At 36.5% G+C, this 20402-nt stretch overlaps 1 protein-coding gene across 2 annotated transcripts in view; it reads right to left on the bottom strand.

Annotated features, from left to right (window-relative positions):
• Positions 1-20402, bottom strand: part of LOC129220348 (protein prune homolog 2-like) — a 58254-nt gene that overhangs the window by 20180 nt on the left and 17672 nt on the right. For both annotated transcript variants that reach the window (XM_054854753.1, XM_054854754.1), the window contains exons 7-11: positions 9141-9174; positions 5992-6139; positions 4651-4726; positions 3816-4025; positions 2197-2352 (exon numbers count right to left, since the gene is read on the bottom strand). In XM_054854753.1, the coding sequence (XP_054710728.1) occupies positions 2197-2352; positions 3816-4025; positions 4651-4726; positions 5992-6139; positions 9141-9174 (624 nt within the window). The remainder of the gene's footprint in view (positions 1-2196; positions 2353-3815; positions 4026-4650; positions 4727-5991; positions 6140-9140; positions 9175-20402) is intronic.

The following is a 20402-nucleotide window of genomic DNA, read 5'->3' as shown; positions in this document are numbered from 1 at the left end:
TGGAGGAACTCTAACTCAAAGACTAAATCAAGCAACAGAACCAGAAGTTCAGTACAGATCGACGTTGATAGGAACAGATGCTAATTAGTTTAGTCACATTTTTCGTTTTACTTAATTTTTTTTACCTTAAAACACTGTCTCTTATTATAAAATATTGTTATTAGCTAGAATACGGGACCTAAGCTGTCCCGTATGGAAGTTCTCCAGGACGCGGGACAATTTTTCAAAATCCGGGACGTCTATCAACCCTGGTGTTCTGTGTAACGTTGGTTATGAGAGGCCAGTGCAGTGGTGTGGTTGCAAGATTTTCACAAGAAAATGCTTTGGTATTTTAAATTGATTGTTACGCTTATATTTTAAGTGTGTCTATTTAATGAGTGTTCACTTTCTTCTGTTAGAAACACATTTCAGCTGCACAATGCATAGTATGCTTTCATAAATACTATTTAAAAATACATACTATTTTTGAAAAAAATATTTCACATCAACAAATACCTTTTCTGGGAGTTCCTTAACCATGTAATCTCTCCCCCCCCCCTCTATATCATAATTACTTACTGTTAGCAAATATGTGTTTCGTTCCATACAAAGGTAATTCATATTTAGAAAACTCAACCCCCCGAATGAAATGCCGCCCCTGGTTTATAATGAAGAAGACAGTGTTTTCCCATGTCTGTTTCGACAATTTTTCAGGTTGTTGAAAAAATTAATGATTTTTCCTTTACTTTTTTGATCAAAATAAAATTCATAGATAGTGCCAGGTTCTCACTGACCCAGTGAGAGATTCATTTATTACAATGAACTCAATACATTTAGTTCATGGCAAATAGCAAAACTTAACAAAAATATCTGTACTACAATACTGCCATGGGCAGGTAAAGGAATTTCTTCCACATTTCATTTTCTTCTAACATTATTTACTCATATCATTAAATGTCACATTAGTGTTCTTGAATTATTTTAACTAATCACACATAAGTTTAACAGTCCTTAGTTCTTTTAAACCCAAAATAAGGATCATTCTGGTTCAGTAGACAGACAGTAAAGTTGTACAACTGCTGAGTCTTTCGATAATATTTTTAGTTACAAAGATATTAGCTAAGTACATGAAATACACCGCCAGCTCAGCCATTTCCAGTCGAGGACTGCAGTTTCGTGCTTATTAGCACTCATCAGCCCAGCAATTTACTGAGTATACCATGCCTTGCCTTCAATCTTCGAGTTGAACCGAACCATTGCTTCGGTCACTCGTCTGGTCTCTGTTAATTCTATATTAGCTACCAGTTTGTTTGGCACTCTTGGCTTCCTTAAGAGGTTTTCCATCTCCAGCTCAGTCACTTTCCTATGCCGGGCTGATGAGTGCTAATAAGCACAAAACTGCAGTCCTTGGCTGGAAATGACTGAGCTGACAGTGTATTTCATGTATTTCTGCTTTAGCCCTGGCTAAGGGGCAGTAATTTGCTGAGTATATTAGCTAAGGTTTTTCGATAATTAGAAATACCCTTGCTTCACATTACCTCGGATAATAGAGGCTCTATTATGACTATAGATTAGCATGAAATTTACACTAACAACACAGTACTTTGATTCAGTTACAGTGTTACAGTTATGATTACAAAGTGAACAAAAATCAACAGTATAATGCACTTAATTATTTAATGTATTATGGTACTTTTAAAGTGTGCATTCTTTTAGAAATTTTGACAAAATGCAAAACTGAAAACTTTTAGAAATACGGAGTTATCAACTATAAAATCATAACAACCTGAAATGAGGGAAAAAAAGCAACTCAAAATTGCTATTTTTGATTGCAAAAACTTGACTTTGCAAGAAAAAGTTCATTTTCATTCAAAATTAGTAATCATGATTACAGGATAAGATTTTAATATCAATTGAAATTGATTATGATTTTGATTGCAAAACATATCTAGGGATTTTGTTATGACTGCAGCTACAAGGGTTTTAAACATTAAAATTACAATTATTATTGCAGTTACACAAAAACATAATTGATTACGGTCAATTATTATTATATAATCTTGATTGCTTCATACACTTGAAAGATAGGGAACATTTTTGTATTCCTCATTATAACAAGATGATATAATATTTTTATGCAGAACAAGGTTCACATTCCCCTACAACAATGACTAAAATTAGAGAAATGAGATTCAAGAGAAAGATAATGAAACTCACCTCCATGCGAGAGAACTTTACGGTAAGGCTCTATTACTTTCATATCAATCCTCCTCTCCTCACCACCAACATGACAAGACTTCCAACTTCGTTCCTCTTCAAATTCTTCTGCTGCAGACATTTCAGGTATGGGATCACTCATTGGAGAGTCTATGTCTGAGGAAAGTAAGGTGGTTTGAGTCATTCTACATTCATATGTATTGCGTCAATTATTTTGGTTCTAATCAGAACAAAACAAATTCATTTCACAAAAACACTTTGTGTAATTAATAGTTTATAACTAAATCGTAATACAGTAGAGTTTTAAAAATCCGAGGTAATTGGGCCAGATACCACCTTGGATTACTGAAAACTCGTATTATCTGGAAAATTCTTAACAATTACAATTTTGCACCTTTTGAAAGACAAAAAGACATATATATCTTTTACTTCCCTAGGAAAATATTTCACCTAAATTTCCATTTTAATCACCCTTACATCTATTTTCAAACGTTCCGAGACATCTAAGCATTTATGTAAGAATGTGTGAGCAACCAAAAAATCCAACTTGTCTACCCTCGAGTTAGTTTCAGTTTGTTTTGTCGAGAACTATTTTGTCTCTAGCCAAGAGAAAATTTCACATCTCTTGAAGAGTGCTGGTGACACAGCAGTCGCAATCACTCATTATTACTTTTGTGTAAGCATTTAATGAAGTTTTATAATAGTAAAAGCCTTTGATTTGTAGATAACAGAAAAAAGTACATTTTTTACTCCTTTCTCTTTCACGACATCTAGAAAGCAGATATAAGTGAAGTTTCAAAAGTGTAATTTTGTTCCACGAAGAAATGAAAGAAAAAAATCATTCTTACAGCAGAGAAAAAAAAAAAGAACATTTTGATAGCTCGAATTAAGTGGAACCTCGGACTTCTGAGACTCAGATTTTCAAGAGTTTACTGTATTTCAAAAACCTAGATCATTATTTAGTTATATTATAAAAATTGATGGAATAACAGCAGTTTATTTAGAGCATAAGCTGCATTACAAATAAAATATCTTTTGAGTGTCCTTTTTCCAATGTACATAAATAAAGCAAAAGATCTCATTCAGGGGCAACCAGATGGGAAGTGACGAGAGGTCACTGTTGCCTCCCAATAGATTTTCTCATTCGGCAATTTTGTCTGACGGGAAATTTGGAGACAGTACTACAATATTATAGCATTTTCAAAAAAAAAAAAAAAGATGTCTAATACCTATTCTTATTAGATACCGGTATGTGAGATTGCTCATATTTTATCATTCGGAAAAATTTGGAGCTTCATTCAGTAAATCAAGGGTTCTTCCCAGCAAAAATTTTAATTTTGTGGTACTCCTTGTCTTTTTTTTAATGTTTACGCTGCATTTTTCAAAAAATTCCACTTTTGTGACTTAAAAAAATTGAATGAATAGCAGCTATGATTTTCTTAACAATTTTTTGCCCTAACACATTTTTTCAACATTGATTGCAACAATTGCACTGCAACATTTTCAATCAAGGAAAAGGTCATTCTAATATATAATTCACTATAAAAAAACTGAGAATTGAATAATATTTTGTTCTCTAAATCGCATAATACCAAATCTTGAAATAGAAAGATACTTACAATCACAATCTGAATTTTCTAATTCATCAAGAGTATCATTGTCATCAGGAATAATGATATCATCAGTAGCAGAAAACACATCTAAATCACTTTTGTTGCTTAAAGAGGACAAACTTCTCTGATCTTCTTCCATCTCTTTATTATCATCTAAGATTGATCTATGCACAGAGATTCTCTTAAGAGTACCAGTTCCTTCAGTAACTTTATTGCCTAAAACCAGAAAGCATATTTGAGACTTTAAATTATATTCCTTTGGGGAGAATATGGTTAAAGGATTAAGATAGCTAGATATTTAATAAATTATTGTCATCAATAAATAAATAAGAAAAGTTGGAATTAAAAAAAAATAATAATAATTTGAATTTCGACATCTTGAATTCAAATTATGTTTTTCGCAATCACGAGTGTGTGTGTATATAGACGTGTGTGTTTATGTGTGTGGGTAGGGGGGGGGTATGTGTGTGTAGGGGATATGTGTGTATGTGTGTAGGCATGTGTGTTTGTGTCTGTGTGCAGGCATAAGTGTGTGGGTAGTTGTCTGTATGAATGTGTGTGGGGGGGGGGTATGTGTATGTGTGTGTAGGCATATGTGTTTGTGTCTGAGTGCAGGCATGAATGTGTGGGTAGTTGTATGTTTGTGTGTGTTTATGTGTTCGTGCGTGTGTATGTGTAGGTGTGTGTATGCCTTTGTGTGTGTGTTTCTGTATGTGTGTATGTGTTTGTATGTGTGTGTGTAGCTGTGTATGTTAAAGCAATAAGCAATCGTGATTGCTCAAAAAAAAAAGACTGCAAATTATTCATTAGAAAACATCTAAAACAGGAAATATTTACGAACCATTTTCAAGTTTTATTTCTTCAGGCTCAGGTGTTTTGCAAGTCAGATCTTCATCATTTTCATCAGATTTTAATTTCTTTGAAGAAAAAATTATGAGGAAGAAAACGAATCATAAATAGCAAAAAGTGTACAGAAAATCACGTCACTAATTACAACATCAAAAACACCACAAAATTTGGTAATTTGCTTAAATTTGAAATGTGTAGTACTTATCGGTTTTAAAAAGCATGAAGGCGAGCTCACCATTAAATAAGAACAGTGCCAAATATAGTCTTACACCTGTTAATGGTATAACAGCACTTATTGTCAAACATTGTCAATTGTTATATCATTAAATCGGCAATGTTTGACAATAAGTGCTGTTAATGATATAACAGCACATTGTCAAGCATTGCCAATCTGTTAACAGTATTTTGTTTAAATTTAATGCCAATTTACTTCTGCTATCACCAGCATTCTTAAGAATAACAACTGGGTAAAACAATCACAAATATAAGTCCTGATAACCAATAAGTACCAAATAAGTAATCAAGTAAAAAATAAATAAATAAATAAATAAAAGATATTTATGGGACACTTGCAACAACTGAAGATAAGAAAATATTGCTGCAGAGAAAAAAAAGAAAGAAATTGGTATTTATAGCACTGCTGAAAACAAATTGCAAACACTTGCTCATTTACTAATACAGGGTGTCCAGCAAAGGACTCCCTGGTTTCAAAATTAAATATCTCGAAAACAAAGGACGATATTGGAATAAAATAAACGGTATGTTTATTGTGAAACCCATAAAAATCATATACAGGAACTTGTAATTAGTTTTAAAAAGTTCTAACAAGTGGCGCTGCACGCTGTAATTGCAATAAAAGTCGCCATAAATAGTGCTGCAAAGAGGTTGGACGATAATTTCTAGAGTAAATGTAAGCATATCTGAGAGACTAAACTACTGCTAAAACAACTGACCACTTCGCAGCACTATTTATGGAGACTTCTTTTGCAATTACATTGTGCAGCGCCACCTGTTGGTAGTTTTAAAACTAATTTCCATGTTCCTGTATATGATTTTTATGGGTTCCATAGTAAACATACCGTTTATTTTATTTCAATGTTGTCCTTTGTTTTTGAGATATCTAATTTTGAAATCAGGGAGTCCTTTGCTGGACACCCTGTATGTAAAGTTAATTTATTACTGTAAAGATTAAGGCTGCTCACATTGAAAGCAAAACAGATTCAATATCACAATACTGTTTTGGAATGGAATTCCATCAAAATGCATTATGATCAACTTTTTTGCTAATTTATTACATATAACTGAAGAGATAGGCACACAAACATTAACTCACTTTCAATTCAACTGTTATATCAAGGAACTTAGAAAATTTAGGGCTCTCAGGAAAGTCCAGAGGTTCTGCTTTATAAGTAGGAATAGTATCATCAGAATAATTTAATGAATTCTCGTGTTGAAACCCGTTTGATAAAGTAGTTTTATCACTGTAAGAAAAATACAAATTTTATTGAAAAATACAACAAATTGCACTGGAACACACTTTACCATGAGTTTTATAAAATGTTTAAAGAAATATCTAATCAATTAGTTGCTCAAATGACCACAATTGAGTTTAGATACTGAAGCAACATAACATTAGCCCCTTAGCTGCTATGCCCAGCTTTGCTCGGGTTTTAAATGCAAAAACTTAAATTTGAAGAGAGAAATATATATTAAGCATGACATATAAAGCACAGAACACTAACCTATTTTTTCCCTCAAGTCATAAACATGAAAACTACTTCATGCAGACCAAAGCTTCAAAACTAATGGCAGCTGAAATGTGCTATCAACACTTCATTTCATAGTAATATAGAGCTGAAGTTGTCTAACAAACAATTTTTATGGATAATCCTATCTACAATTGTGCTTGAAAAGCAAAAAAAAAAAAAAGCTCTTTTAGTGTGCACTTGTGAGAAAAACATGGATTAAACTAGTATGTTGTGGCCATCACGAAACTTTCTTCTATATATTTTTTTTTTCTGATCCCTCCCCATGCTTGACGAGGAAGCAATATTCACAACAAAAACAAAATTACACATGCAAAAACTTGACGACCATCCCAATGTCTGAATTATTGCAAAAGCAAAGCAAAGAGCGAAAATTGAAAGTTATTTTAAAAGCCTTGCTTGAATTAATTACAAATATTTTATTTGTTAACAAACATAAGATGGCAACAGTTAAAAATTTTAAATCATTGAGATAATATTTCCGATCATTTCCATACAATTAAAATCACGAGAAATACGCAGACGACAATCTATTACGATTTATCTTTCTTATTGTTGCATTAATAAAACTATTTTTATTCGCAAAAAAAAAAAAAATCAACACCTCTTGGAGCAATTGGCAAAATTGAACCAAAGCCTGTTTACGTATGGATTCACATATATTCCAAATTTCAACCAGAACGTAGCATTACTTCTTGAGATAGGGCACTCACAATGGAAAAAAAGAACGGGCGATTGCGCTACCCCCTTTTTAGCTGTTGACACCAAAATAAAATCAGCTCTTATACCCACTAAGGGCTACTTGCCGATAAATTTTTCTTTCATTCCGTTCATTATTTCTTGAGATACAGCAGTCACAATTGACGACAAAAAACGTTCTATAGCTCAACCCCGTTTGAGTTATTGACACCAAAATTGAATCAGCACCTGTTCCTGTTAATGGCAACATATGGACCAAATTTTGTTTGATTCCGCCAGTTACTTCCTGAGGAATAGCAAGCACGCGTAACTCAAAAAACGTCCCATTGCTCCACCCCCCTTGGAGGAATTCGCGCCAAAAACCAATGGGCACAAGTTCACATAGGGGCACATATGTGTACCAAATTTCGTTCGATTTCATGCGGTAGTTTTTGCTGTAGAGCGGCCACAAAAAACTGGTCACACACAGACGTGACACACACACACACAGACAGACAGACACACATACATACACACACACACACACACACACATACATACACACACACACAGACAGACAGACATTTTCCAAAATAGTCGAAAATGAACTCAGCATGTTTAAAGAAACATCTAATCAATTAGTTGCTCAAATGACCACAATTGAGTTTAGATACTGAAGCAACATAACATTAGCCCCTTAGCTGCTATGCCCAGCTTTGCTCGGGTTTTAAATGCAAAAACTTAAATTTGAAGAGAGAAATATATATTAAGCATGACATATAAAGCACAGAACACTAACCTATTTTTTCCCTCAAGTCATAAACATGAAAACTACTTCATGCAGACCAAAGCTTCAAAACTAATGGCAGCTGAAATGTGCTATCAACACTTCATTTCATAGTAATATAGAGCTGAAGTTGTCTAACAAACAATTTTTATGGATAATCCTATCTACAATTGTGCTTGAAAAGCAAAAAAAAAAAAAAGCTCTTTTAGTGTGCACTTGTGAGAAAAACATGGATTAAACTAGTATGTTGTGGCCATCACGAAACTTTCTTCTATATATTTTTTTTTTCTGATCCCTCCCCATGCTTGACGAGGAAGCAATATTCACAACAAAAACAAAATTACACATGCAAAAACTTGACGACCATCCCAATGTCTGAATTATTGCAAAAGCAAAGCAAAGAGCGAAAATTGAAAGTTATTTTAAAAGCCTTGCTTGAATTAATTACAAATATTTTATTTGTTAACAAACATAAGATGGCAACAGTTAAAAATTTTAAATCATTGAGATAATATTTCCGATCATTTCCATACAATTAAAATCACGAGAAATACGCAGACGACAATCTATTACGATTTATCTTTCTTATTGTTGCATTAATAAAGCTATTTTTATTCGCAAAAAAAAAAAAAAAAAAAAAAATCAACACCTCTTGGAGCGATTGGCGTCAAAATTGAACCAAAGCCTGTTTACGTATGGATTCACATATATTCCAAATTTCAACCAGAACGTAGCATTACTTCTTGAGATAGGGCACTCACAATGGAAAAAAAGAACGGGTTGCGCTACCCCCTTTTTAGCTGTTGACACCAAAATAAAATCAGCTCTTATACCCACTAAGGGCTACTTGCCGATAAATTTTTCTTTCATTCCGTTCATTATTTCTTGAGATACAGCAGTCACAATTGACGACAAAAAACGTTCTATAGCTCAACCCCCGTTTGAGTTATTGACACCAAAATTGAATCAGCACCTGTTCCTGTTAATGGCAACATATGGACCAAATTTTGTTTGATTCCGCCAGTTACTTCCTGAGGAATAGCAAGCACGCGTAACTCAAAAAACGTCCCATTGCTCCACCCCCCTTGGAGGAATTCGCGCCAAAAACCAATGGGCACAAGTTCACATACGGGCACATATGTGTATGGTGACCAACTTATTTTACTTAATGGTAATTAATGACTTCAAGAAATCATTTTGCTCAACCTGTTTTAATAAATAAGAATATGCTGAAAACTTTTAAATGCCAACCTTTTAATCACATGATCAGGAACTGTTGAAGTACCTGAAAAAAAAGAAGAACGTTTAAGACCAATGTTTAAAACAGTAACCACTTTTTTAAACATTATGAGTTGAAATTTTTCAATGCTTTGAAAACAATCTAGTGTAAAAGCACCTATTTTCACAAGTCTTGAACTTTCATGGTTTTCAAGAGCCCGTTTTTTTCAGCTTTCGGAACGGTTCATATAAAATTCCGCAAAATTTTTAATTCACGATACAATCAAAATCTTCAATCTCACAAAAATTGGGGCATGTGAAAAATAAGTAACCCTCAGTAATTGATTATGTATCAAAGTTACTGATATTGAAATTCTTTCTAAACAATATACAACCAAAAGAAAATGTTTTAAAAAAAAGTTTTTTAACTTAAATTTTTGACTTTGGATGGCGACTTTTCCCCCATTTTTTTCCCAACTTTATTAACTGGTGGAATTTTTTATGATCCTTCAAATTTCTTGATTTTTATACACTTTTAAACCTAGAAAAACCTTGAAGTATGGTTCCATTCAATTGCCCTTTGGAAACATATTGGAGACAAGCTACAAACCGGAAATTTTAGAAAACAAAACTATAATTTTATATTGTCATTCCCTAGTTTTATTTTGGGAAATTAAACTTGACATTTTATGCGTTTCAATGATCTTTAGTTTTAAGTAAAATGGTAACTCTTGTAACACTTGCTAATTTCCAACCCCATTTGTGAAATAGTTTCATCCTCAATACTATCAAAGCGTGACTTTTTGGAAATTTAAAGGCATTTTTGCCAGGAAAAAATATTTTCACCAGTTCTTAAACTACACTGACATGTTTACAGTCACCTTAACTTGAAAGATCCTGATAACATTGTTCTGTTTCCCTAATAAAATTATCCAAAAATACTGAAAGGACAGGAGGTTTTTAACTGTATGTGGTGCTGGACAAAGAACAAGTATGGATCCAGGGGTGGCTGATAGGGTGTCATGATCCAATTTTAAAACCAAGGACAACAACCATCATCATCGTGGATTAGGCTTTCAGCCTGTTCTGGCTTCCTGGTCTGCCCAATGCTTTATAGGTCGACCGCAGTCTCGTTTGCCTTTGGGTTGATAGTAGTAGACAGCCCTTGGTAGTCTTCCACGCGGCATTCTTTGTAGGTGGTCTCTCCATTTGATATGATAATCAGTAATTTTGCCGTTAAGGCTGTAGATCTGTAATTCCTTTTGTAACAGGACAACCATAACCCACATTTTGAGGACTTCAATTTTGAGAATTCACAAACAGGAAGCCCCAGATCCCCTATTTGTGCCAGAAACCAGAATTATGATACCATGCTTCAAATATTGACCAAACTTCTTGTCAGCTTCAAACAGTTGGTTCATGTTTTAATGATTACCCCTCCCCCTCCCCCATCAAAAAAGGGGGGAGGGATGGATTGACTCCTGATAGAGAGTGCTGATAGTACCATATAGACAAAGGTTCAGCTTACTTTAGAATCAAGGGCGCACATATGCAAAATTTTAAGGGAGGGCTGAAAAATTTTCCCCATGGTTTAATAGAATATTTTCCTCGTGGAAGCCGATTTCAGTACAGATTAGAGATATTGAAATTTGATATTTTTAATAACTTATTAAAACCATTAACGGCTGGAAAAGAAATTTTTATACATTTTTTCAAAGAAAAAAGCCCTAAAAGCAAGGAAGTTCTCATTTCTAAGCGGGGCTTGAGCCTCCTTGCTCCCCTATATGGGCCCCGTGTTCAGAATTTGCACATTCACTACGGTCCTAAACAGTGTCCAAATGTACAATATTTTTTATAAATAAACTTAGCGTCGCCTCTGGTTTGGAGCTTACATTTTTCTAGCCACAAAATTTTAAATATTTGAAATAACAGCAATCTAAACTTAACACCCTTGCAGAATAGGTACCACTGGAGGAGCAAAGTACACACAAAATAAATAGAAGTTATGGTAAATTCCTGTTCTAGAACATTTTAAATAAATTTTGTCAAAATATCAAAATACTATTTTTGCCACATTTATCTGAAGTAATAATTATATTGATTGGCACGCATGAGGCCTTTTTAGATGTATAGTGTCTTATAAAATAACTTATTACTGCTTATCTACAGAAAAATTTTGCCCACTTTGGCAACTGTGTTTGATTTACTTAGTTTTAGGCAAAAGTCTTATTCAAATTAAATTTCAGCCCTTTATTTCAACTAATGCTTTGCTATACTGAAAGCATTGCTTCCTTCATGGTTATTTACAGCTTCAATTATTATTTTAGTACTAGTAATTCTTCCTACAACTGGCACATAACTTGTAAAGCAAACTGTAGATTTAAAACTTGTTTCGATACTGTTATTTCAATTTCTTCAGATCAAAGATATTTTATGAATGGAGGGTGCCGATATTCGATGAGAACCCAATAAACAGCCCTGATAGCCATGAAGAGCCCCTGAGCCCTGATTTAGAGAAGAAATAAGAAATATTTGGTTGGCACAATGCTAAGTCTATGAGAGCATAATGGGTTTTTAATGAGCAAACCCCGTTTAAAGCAAGCAACATTTCTGTGATTCATGAAATTTCTACAGACTCTCCAACTCATTTTGTTATTTATTTTGGAAAAGTTCCTTCAGCTCTCCGAAGTCAACCAAAAGATATTGATGAGATATAAATCCTGAGAATAAGTAAAAAAAGGCCTTTTTTTTAAATAAATTTTTGGACTAGAGAAGCATTTGAAACTTGTATACTTGACAGCAATGCTATCACTTCTGAGATTCATACTTCCAAAGATATTGTAGTTTCAATTTGAGTTTATAGGGAAAAAAATAATGAAAGTGGCGGTGATTAACGACAAGCTGAATTCAAGCTGAACAAGCTCCTCAGCAATCTCAATGGTTTTTGAAGAGCAGAAACCAAAATGATGATCATTTTCAATGATGAAGTTCAAATGATGATGCTTTTCGGCCCATAAGTACTCACTGAAAAACAATCGAATAACACAAGAAAGAAACAATGAGATTGTTCAATGCCGATTAACCAGCTTCTCAATACTAATTAATCAACTTCTTCCATATGCATAAAACACAAACAAAGCATGTGCTAAAAATGCATTTTCCTTTTCTTTTTTTCAAACCCATTTTAACCAGTACTTGGTTATAACAAGAGAATATCCAGCAACTATTGCAGTCCTTTCATGATCATTATAAGCGAGTCTGGCTGTATTATGTAACTCTAAAACTTAATTTCAGAACCTTAAACGATTTAATTTGTTGATGCTTATTTCTTCTTTGAACCGGATTTCTAAACTTGTTAAGTTACTTAATACTTGAAGTAGTCAAAGGGTATAAGCATAGTTTGACAGTTAAAATTTATCAAAAGTTTAAGATCCAATGTCAAAGAAAGTAAAAAATTGATTTTTAAATAAATTGAGGAACATAGGACAATCAAAAACATTTGAGGAGATGCTTAGCTTGAATGAGGAACTTGGCACCCATTAGACCTGAATATTTTTGTCAGTGACAACATGTACCACATTTTGACAGAACTTGGTGTCTTCTTTACATTTATGTTTGGTTAGGATCTATTTTTCAGTAGTCTTGAATGAGTTGTTGAATGTAGTAAAATTATAAATACCCACACTACAGTGTCATGATGAATTAACCTATTTTGCTGCATAAAAACTGTTTTATACAGAGTATGGTATTGGTTTTGATACCCATTTAATAAACTAACTTCGGGATAGTGTTAATGAGACCGGTGTGGCATCTTCAGTCCTGTGCCCTTTTTGATGCCGTGCGTCCATTGTGCGACGGGGATGCCCGACCGTACTCTGTGGAACTGACGGACAGCTATTCTTCTTCTACGCCTTTGTGCTTTTGTTGGAATACCGCTTCTAAATAATGGACTAGACTGTCTGGCACCACTTCGGACAGTTTTAAAACCAGGTGTGACGAGTTTGCCTGACAGCCCTGGACGGTGTCCGACTTTGTCGTTGCCGAGAAACCGCAGACGGGGAGGTGTGCTCCATGTTAATGAGGCGCCGGTCGACCAACGAATCCGGGCCTTGGTTTCTTCTACAAAAACGACGTAGCAGTGTTCGTCACCAAGTTTCCACCAATGGGATATTTTAAGGGGGCTTAGTTGGCAAGCCCCGTGTCTTCGAAAAAGACCTCGATCCACATTTTTAGAAGGCAGATTGCTCTAGGACTTGAGAGAAACAGGTGCCCCTAGGCATTTCTCCGGTTTCGTTGGAAACCGTGATTTTTGTTTTTGACCACCACTGAGGCAACTGTGTTTGCCTGAATTTGTAACCCCATCAATGTAACGATTTTTATTTTTTTTTCTGTAAATAAATTTTTTTTTTCGTTAATTTTAAAAAGGGGTTCAGTCCTTCCTTGTTCGTGGTGTGTTTTGATTTAATGAAAGATTGAAATTGTTAATCTTTACATCTGTGACTCACGACGTCACAGCTTATTTGGTGGCAGCGGGTGCGATTATGTTTCAGAAAAATTGAAACAGACCCATGTTACCTTTGGTCTTTCTATTTTTATGCAATTTTGAAAGATAATTCTTTTTAAAACTTTAAGTACTTTTTACACAAAGTAGTCCTAGAGCTGATCGAAACCTATAAGATTTTGTGTGTGCCATTCCCCCAAATTGGATTTGGATTACTCTGATGTTAAAGACGGACGCAGAAAAGGGTGAGTCCGGTCTTTGTTTCTTGGTTACCGATGAGGCAGCTTTAGTGGGTTTGTTTTGAGAGAATTTAAGCGGAGTAAAATTGTTAGTAAAAATTTTCAATGTTTTCGAAAATAGAATTGGACTAAAGGTTTCTTGTGAGAATTAAATTCTGAGTTAGACTGCAAAAGAATTGTTTTGCAGATCTTTGCTATTTCAGTTTGGAAAGGAAAGTCATATAAATTAATGATTTATTTTGACGATATAGATTTCAGGTTAAGTAAATCTATTGAAATTGATCTGTAAAAGATATTTATGTGCATGCTGTTTTTGTGATTAGTTGGATTTTGCATGAAATAAATAGAGTTTTGCTTGTGAAAAAAAAAGGGAACGCTCTAAAAATCTCATTTAAGCAAAATGGGTTCTTTTCTTTTTGAAATCGAAAAAGATAATCTGAGAAAGATAGCCTCGGAGTTTGGCGTGGAAACGTCTGACTCAGACACGCGTCGGTACATAGTTAAAGCGATTGTTGGGGCTACAGATTATGATGAAGAATTTGCAAAATCGACTTGGAGACTTTTGAAAGAAGAGATAGAAAGGGAGAGAGAGAGAGAGCGGGAAAGAGAAAAACTAGAGAGAGAATGTCGGGAAAGAGACAAAGAAAGACAATTTGAACTAGATAAACTGAAACTAACTACCGCAGCAGAAACGGTTAGCTTGAGTTCAAATGGGTCAGCGAGTACAGATACTTCTAGGAGATCAAATTTAAAGCATCTGGTCCCAAAATTTGACCCGAAGCAATTAGATGTCTCGTTATTTTTTGAAAATTTTGAGAGACAGGCTAAGAAAGAGGAGATAGAGGAAGAGAGGTGGGTTTCCCAGCTTATTCCTTTGTTGCCCCCGGAAGTAGCAGAGCTAATTGTGAAGGAACCCCTTGAGAAAAGCGACGATTTTCCTCACATGAAGCGCCTGTTAATGAAGAGGTTCAAACTAAATTCTGTGGAATTGCGGATTAGGTTTGAAGAACATAATCGGAAGTTTGGTTCCTCCTGGGCAGATCTCACCTTCGAATTAAGAAGCTATCTAGACAATTGGCTAGAAACCGCGGAGGTAAATACATTCGAGGAGTTAAAGGAGTTATTGCTCACGGAGCAGTTAAAAAAGAGAACCCCTGCTGAGGTGAGGGAACACCTTTTGGACTCCTGGGAAGAATTCCGTAAGGCGTCAGACCTCGCTGAAAGGTTAGATCATTACGAGAGCCTTCGGCGTACTTTCAAAAAATCGGAGGGAAAACAAAACGACCCCAAAACGCACAAAAAAGAAAAATGGGTGAAAGGAGGAAATGATCCGGCAAAAACTAGCAATACTAAATCGGAAAGTGCTAATAAGAAAGAGCCCCCCAAATGGGAAAAAAACAGTAATTTCGAAAAAAGAAAAGAAATTGTTATTTTTGTTCACAAAAGGGACATATAAAACCCAATTGCCCTGAATTCAAGAGAGCGCAAGGGGAGCAAATTAATCACATTGGTGACACTAAAGAATTAAGTGAGTGTTTTGCCCCTTACCTGAGTACGGGGAAAATAAATGGGGAGGTTCGGAGAATTCTCCGAGACAGTGGGGCTTCCATTGACGTCTGTCCCCGCAGTTGGATCGAGACAAAAGATTTTACGGGAGAGTATGTCTATGTAAAACAACCGCTGGACGAAGAATGCAAATGTTTGCCATTGGCCAAAGTTTGCATAGAAACAGAAGAAGGTTGTGTGATATCTAAAGCGGCAGTTAAGACCACTGATAGTGACTCAAAAGTTTATCTGTTGGGCAACAGGACAGCGGAATTGTTTTTCCAGTTGAAAGCAACTCCCCACGAAGTTGTAAACGTGGTAGAGACTCGGAGCGTCTTACGTCAGCGTATGCGTGAGGAGAACTTGGACCCTGGGACTGGGACTCTAGGGAATTCGGAGATAGCGAGCGCGTTTCCCTCCTGCGAAGAAGAAGGGAAGGAAATTTGCGGTTTACCCCCCATAGAGCCTTTTGAGGGATTAGCGTTAGCTGAAATAGATTCGGAATCGTTCGAGAAAGAGCAGAAATTGTGTTCGGTTCTAAAGCCCTTGTGGGAAGAGGTTTCGAAAGGGGAGGGAAAGGATTTTAAATGCATGAAAGGAAAACTGGTCCGTCTGAGTAGATCGAAGCTGGGAGAGGAAAGGGTGCAGCTTTGTATACCATCGAGTTTGACAGAAAAAATTATGAAATTTTGTCATGATGGCGCGTCAGGCCATTTGGGTGCTACAAAGATGAAGGATAAAGTGTTGCGTCATTTTTTTGGCCGAATTGTTATGCGGAAATTGAGTCGTATGTGAGGGCGTGTGATGCTTGTCAACGCGTAGGAAAGAAAGGTGATCGGAAGAAAGCACCATTGAAACTTGTGCCGATAATTTCGGAACCTTTTTCCTGTGTAAATATTGACGCAGTTGGACCACTTCCCGTATCCACAAATGGGAATAAATACCTAATAACGTCCATTTGTATGGCCTCGAAGTATCCCGAAGCTATACCGGTGGCCGATATTAAGTCTCCAAATGTGATAGATGCTCTGTTGAGTACGTTTTCGAGGACAGGGTTTCCCCGGGAGGTACAAAGTGACCTAGGGCGGTCGTTCACTAGTGTTTTAACGACAGAGTTTTTCGAAAGATTCGGAATAAAAGTTAGGCACTCCTCCATTTACCACCCTTCTAGCAACCCAGTGGAGAGATTTCATTCATCCATTAAACGAATAATAAAAGCATTATGCGTGGAGTCGGGAGAAGATTGGGAGAAGAATTTGTCGTTGGCTTTGTTTGCCCTTCGGACGGTAAATCATGAGAGTACGGGATTTAGCCCCGCCGAGCTCGTTCATGGAAAAAATTTGAGGACACCCCAAACCTTGCTCTACGAGCATTGGATGGTGCCAGAAGAATCTGACCCAAATGTGGTAGAATACATACTAAATTTGACCAACCGTTTAAAGAGATGTCAGGATTTGACAGTAAAAAAAATGAGTGAAATGCAGTTACGAAGAAAAGCTTGGTATGACAAGAACGCTGTGAAGAGGCAATTTAAGGTGGGCGAGCAGGTGTTAGTATTGTCGACAAATAAAGCTAACAAAATGGCAGTGAACTGGATAGGTCCAGGAGTGGTTACGAGCAAAATCTCGGAAACTAACTATGTGGTCGACGTCCCTGAGAGGAGGGACAAATGCACCATTTATCACGTAAATTTACTTAAACCTTATCATAAGCGCCCCGAACGAGTAAATTTAATAATAGAGGAGGAGGGGGAAGATGTCGAGCAAGAAGCTGAGATCCCTTTTCCCTTGCCTGACCCTACATATTTTGATTTACACGAGATGTTGCGGGTTAGCAATTTGGAAAAACGCGTGTCGGAAAAACAAATAGATCAATTAGGGAAAGTACTTCAGAAACATAAAAGAGTGTTTTCTTCAGACCCTGGGTGTACTAAATTGGTCACGATGGACATTGAGCTGACCAGCGCCGACCCCGTGAGATCGCGACCCTATAGAATGTCCCCACGGCAAACTGAAATAGTGCGTGAGGAAATAAAAAGACTTTTAGATCTGGGAATTGTAGAAATCGGGCAGTCCGACTATACTAGCCCCCTAATTTTAGTGGAGGTGCCTGGGAAAGACCCCCGCCCTTGCGTAGATTATCGTAAGTTGAATGCAATTACGCGCACTGAGTTTTTCCCCTTACCAAACATTGAGGAAGTAGTTGAGCGGGTGAGCGCAGCGCCTTACATAACGCTGATGGATTTAACAAAGGGATATTTTCAGATACCCCTGACCGAAAGAGCAAGCCGTTACGCGGCTTTTGTCACGCCCTTTGGGACGTATCGCCCAAAGAATATGATGTTCGGACTACTCAACGCTCCATATTACTTTGTAAAACTTTTAGCGCAAGTTTTGAATGGCTTTGAACATTTTACGGCACCCTACATTGATGATATAGCCATATATTCGCAAAGTTGGGAACAGCATGTGATCGATGTGGACAAAGTGCTAGAGCGATTGGGTGACGCAAAATTAACAGTAAAACCTTCTAAGTGTCGTTTCGCACAAGATAGTGTCCGGTTTTTGGGGCATGATGTCGGTTCTGGGAAGAGATCTCCGAGCGAGGCGAAGTTAAAAGCCGTGCAAGATTTTCCAACCCCCACGACTAAAACGTTAATACGGTCATTCTTAGGATTGGTAGGGTATTACGGCAGATACATTCCGAACTTTTCCGAGGTAGCAGCCCCCTTAACAAGCGCATTGAAAGGAAGGATCAGAAAAGAAAAGGTAGTGTGGACGGATGAATGCGAGGAGGCGTTCCGTGCTTTAAAGGGAAGTTTACTAAAGAGCCCTATTCTTTATGCCCCTGACTTTTCGAAAGAGTTCATTCTCCAAACTGATGCAAGTGAGAGTGGAATGGGGATTGTACTAGCTCAGATGCATAATGGGGAAGAACATCCAGTTCTATATCTCAGTAAAAAGTTCTCGAAAGCTGAAAAAAATTATAGTGTTATCGAAAAGGAGTTAGCCGCTATAGTTTATGGGTTAAAGAAACTAGCTCACTATTTAAACGGCCAATTTTTCCGTATACAAACCGATCATTCCCCTATCACATACCTTAAAAAAATGATGGGAACGAATGCCAGACTTACTCGTTGGGCTTTATGTCTACAACAGTTCAATTTCGAAATTGAACACAAATCGGGGAAAAGAAATGGTAACGCCGACGGTTTGAGCAGACAGGAACCATAACGGGCCCCGAGGCTATTTGTAAAAAAATTCTGGTAAATTAACATACCTTTTTGGGAGTATTTAATTTCCATTTATCGCAATTTATTTGGATTTGGTATTTATATATGTATTTTTTTTGTTTTGGTCGAAGAAGTATTTGATCAATTATTTGTGTTAAATATTTTTGGGGATTTTATGCTCGAGAGTTTGTGTTACTAAATTTTTCGGATGACTATTAAGAACTTTAAAAGTTTTGGACGTCATGAAAATCATAAAGGAGTATGGTGCATTTCCAAACTGATTAATGTAGCGCAGGTTAGTTTTGAAAATTTTGGCAATGACGAACAAAATAGGAGAGAATTTTAGGTCATGAGAACCTGATGTTGGTTCACGGGTAGGGTGTCTTTGTTTTTTTCTGAATATGTTCTGTTAAACTGAGGCTGCCTTTTCGGGAGTCTAGTTCACTGACCTGGGACACCCTCGTTTTCCTAAATGTGTTTTGGACGTCAATGTCACCTGAAATTTGATGTGGTTGCACAACGAAATTTCCTTCCTAAGGGGGGAGGAGCTGTGGCATCTTCAGTCCTGTGCCCTTTTTGATGCCGCGCGTCCATTGTGCGACGGGGATGCCCGACCGTACTCTGTGGAACTGACGGACAGCTATTCTTCTTCTACGCCTTTGTGCTTTTGTTGGAATACCGCTTCTAAATAATGGACTAGACTGTCTGGCACCACTTCGGACAGTTTTAAAACCAGGTGTGACGAGTTTGCCTGACAGCCCTGGACGGTGTCCGACTTTGTCGTTGCCGAGAAACCGCAGACGGGGAGGTGTGCTCCATGTTAATGAGGCGCCGGTCGACCAACGAATCCGGGCCTTGGTTTCTTCTACAAAAACGACGTAGCAGTGTTCGTCACCAAGTTTCCACCAATGGGATATTTTAAGGGGGCTTAGTTGGCAAGCCCCGTGTCTTCGAAAAAGACCTCGATCCACATTTTTAGAAGGCAGATTGCTCTAGGACTTGAGAGAAACAGGTGCCCCTAGGCATTTCTCCGGTTTCGTTGGAAACCGTGATTTTTGTTTTTGACCACCACTGAGGCAACTGTGTTTGCCTGAATTTGTAACCCCATCAATGTAACGATTTTTATTTTTTTTTCTGTAAATAAATTTTTTTTTTCGTTAATTTTAAAAAGGGGTTCAGTCCTTCCTTGTTCGTGGTGTGTTTTGATTTAATGAAAGATTGAAATTGTTAATCTTTACATCTGTGACTCACGACGTCACACCGGGTTATCCAAAAAATGATGATGGGGGAGATAAACAACTTTTCCGTGAAAAAGAAGGTTGTATGTTTAAAAAGTTTAGAAACCACTATTTGAAATAGCTTTTTGAACTTGGACCAGAAGTTTTTCGTCGAGCCACGGCTTTTCCAACGTGCTTTAATAATAAAAACTATAGGTTTCACGCCTTTATACACGTGTGAGAAAAAAGTATCAAAGTTTTGCATGTGAAACACCTATATTACTAGCTTCCTTCAGCAAAAAAAAAAAAAAAAAAGGTACATTTCAAATGGTTTCCATGCATTCAATCACAAACTGTAGCCGTAACTTTACTGTATGGAAGTGGTACTCATTTGAATTGTACATAATTCTCAAGCTTGATATTATTAGATGGGTGCTGTAGATAGAATCATAGAAAAAAGTCAGTGCATATAACATTACTTGGATCCGGAGGTTATTATTCCCAGAACCAAATTGCAGCCTTTGATTATTTTCAAAAGTCTTTTAAAAAATGCTTTTGATG

Source organism: Uloborus diversus, chromosome 4, assembly GCF_026930045.1.
Source record: "Uloborus diversus isolate 005 chromosome 4, Udiv.v.3.1, whole genome shotgun sequence".
NCBI lineage: Eukaryota > Metazoa > Arthropoda > Arachnida > Araneae > Uloboridae > Uloborus > Uloborus diversus.
The sequence above is the reverse complement of the archived record's forward strand: the minus strand, read 5'-3'. Positions and strand labels throughout refer to the sequence as shown.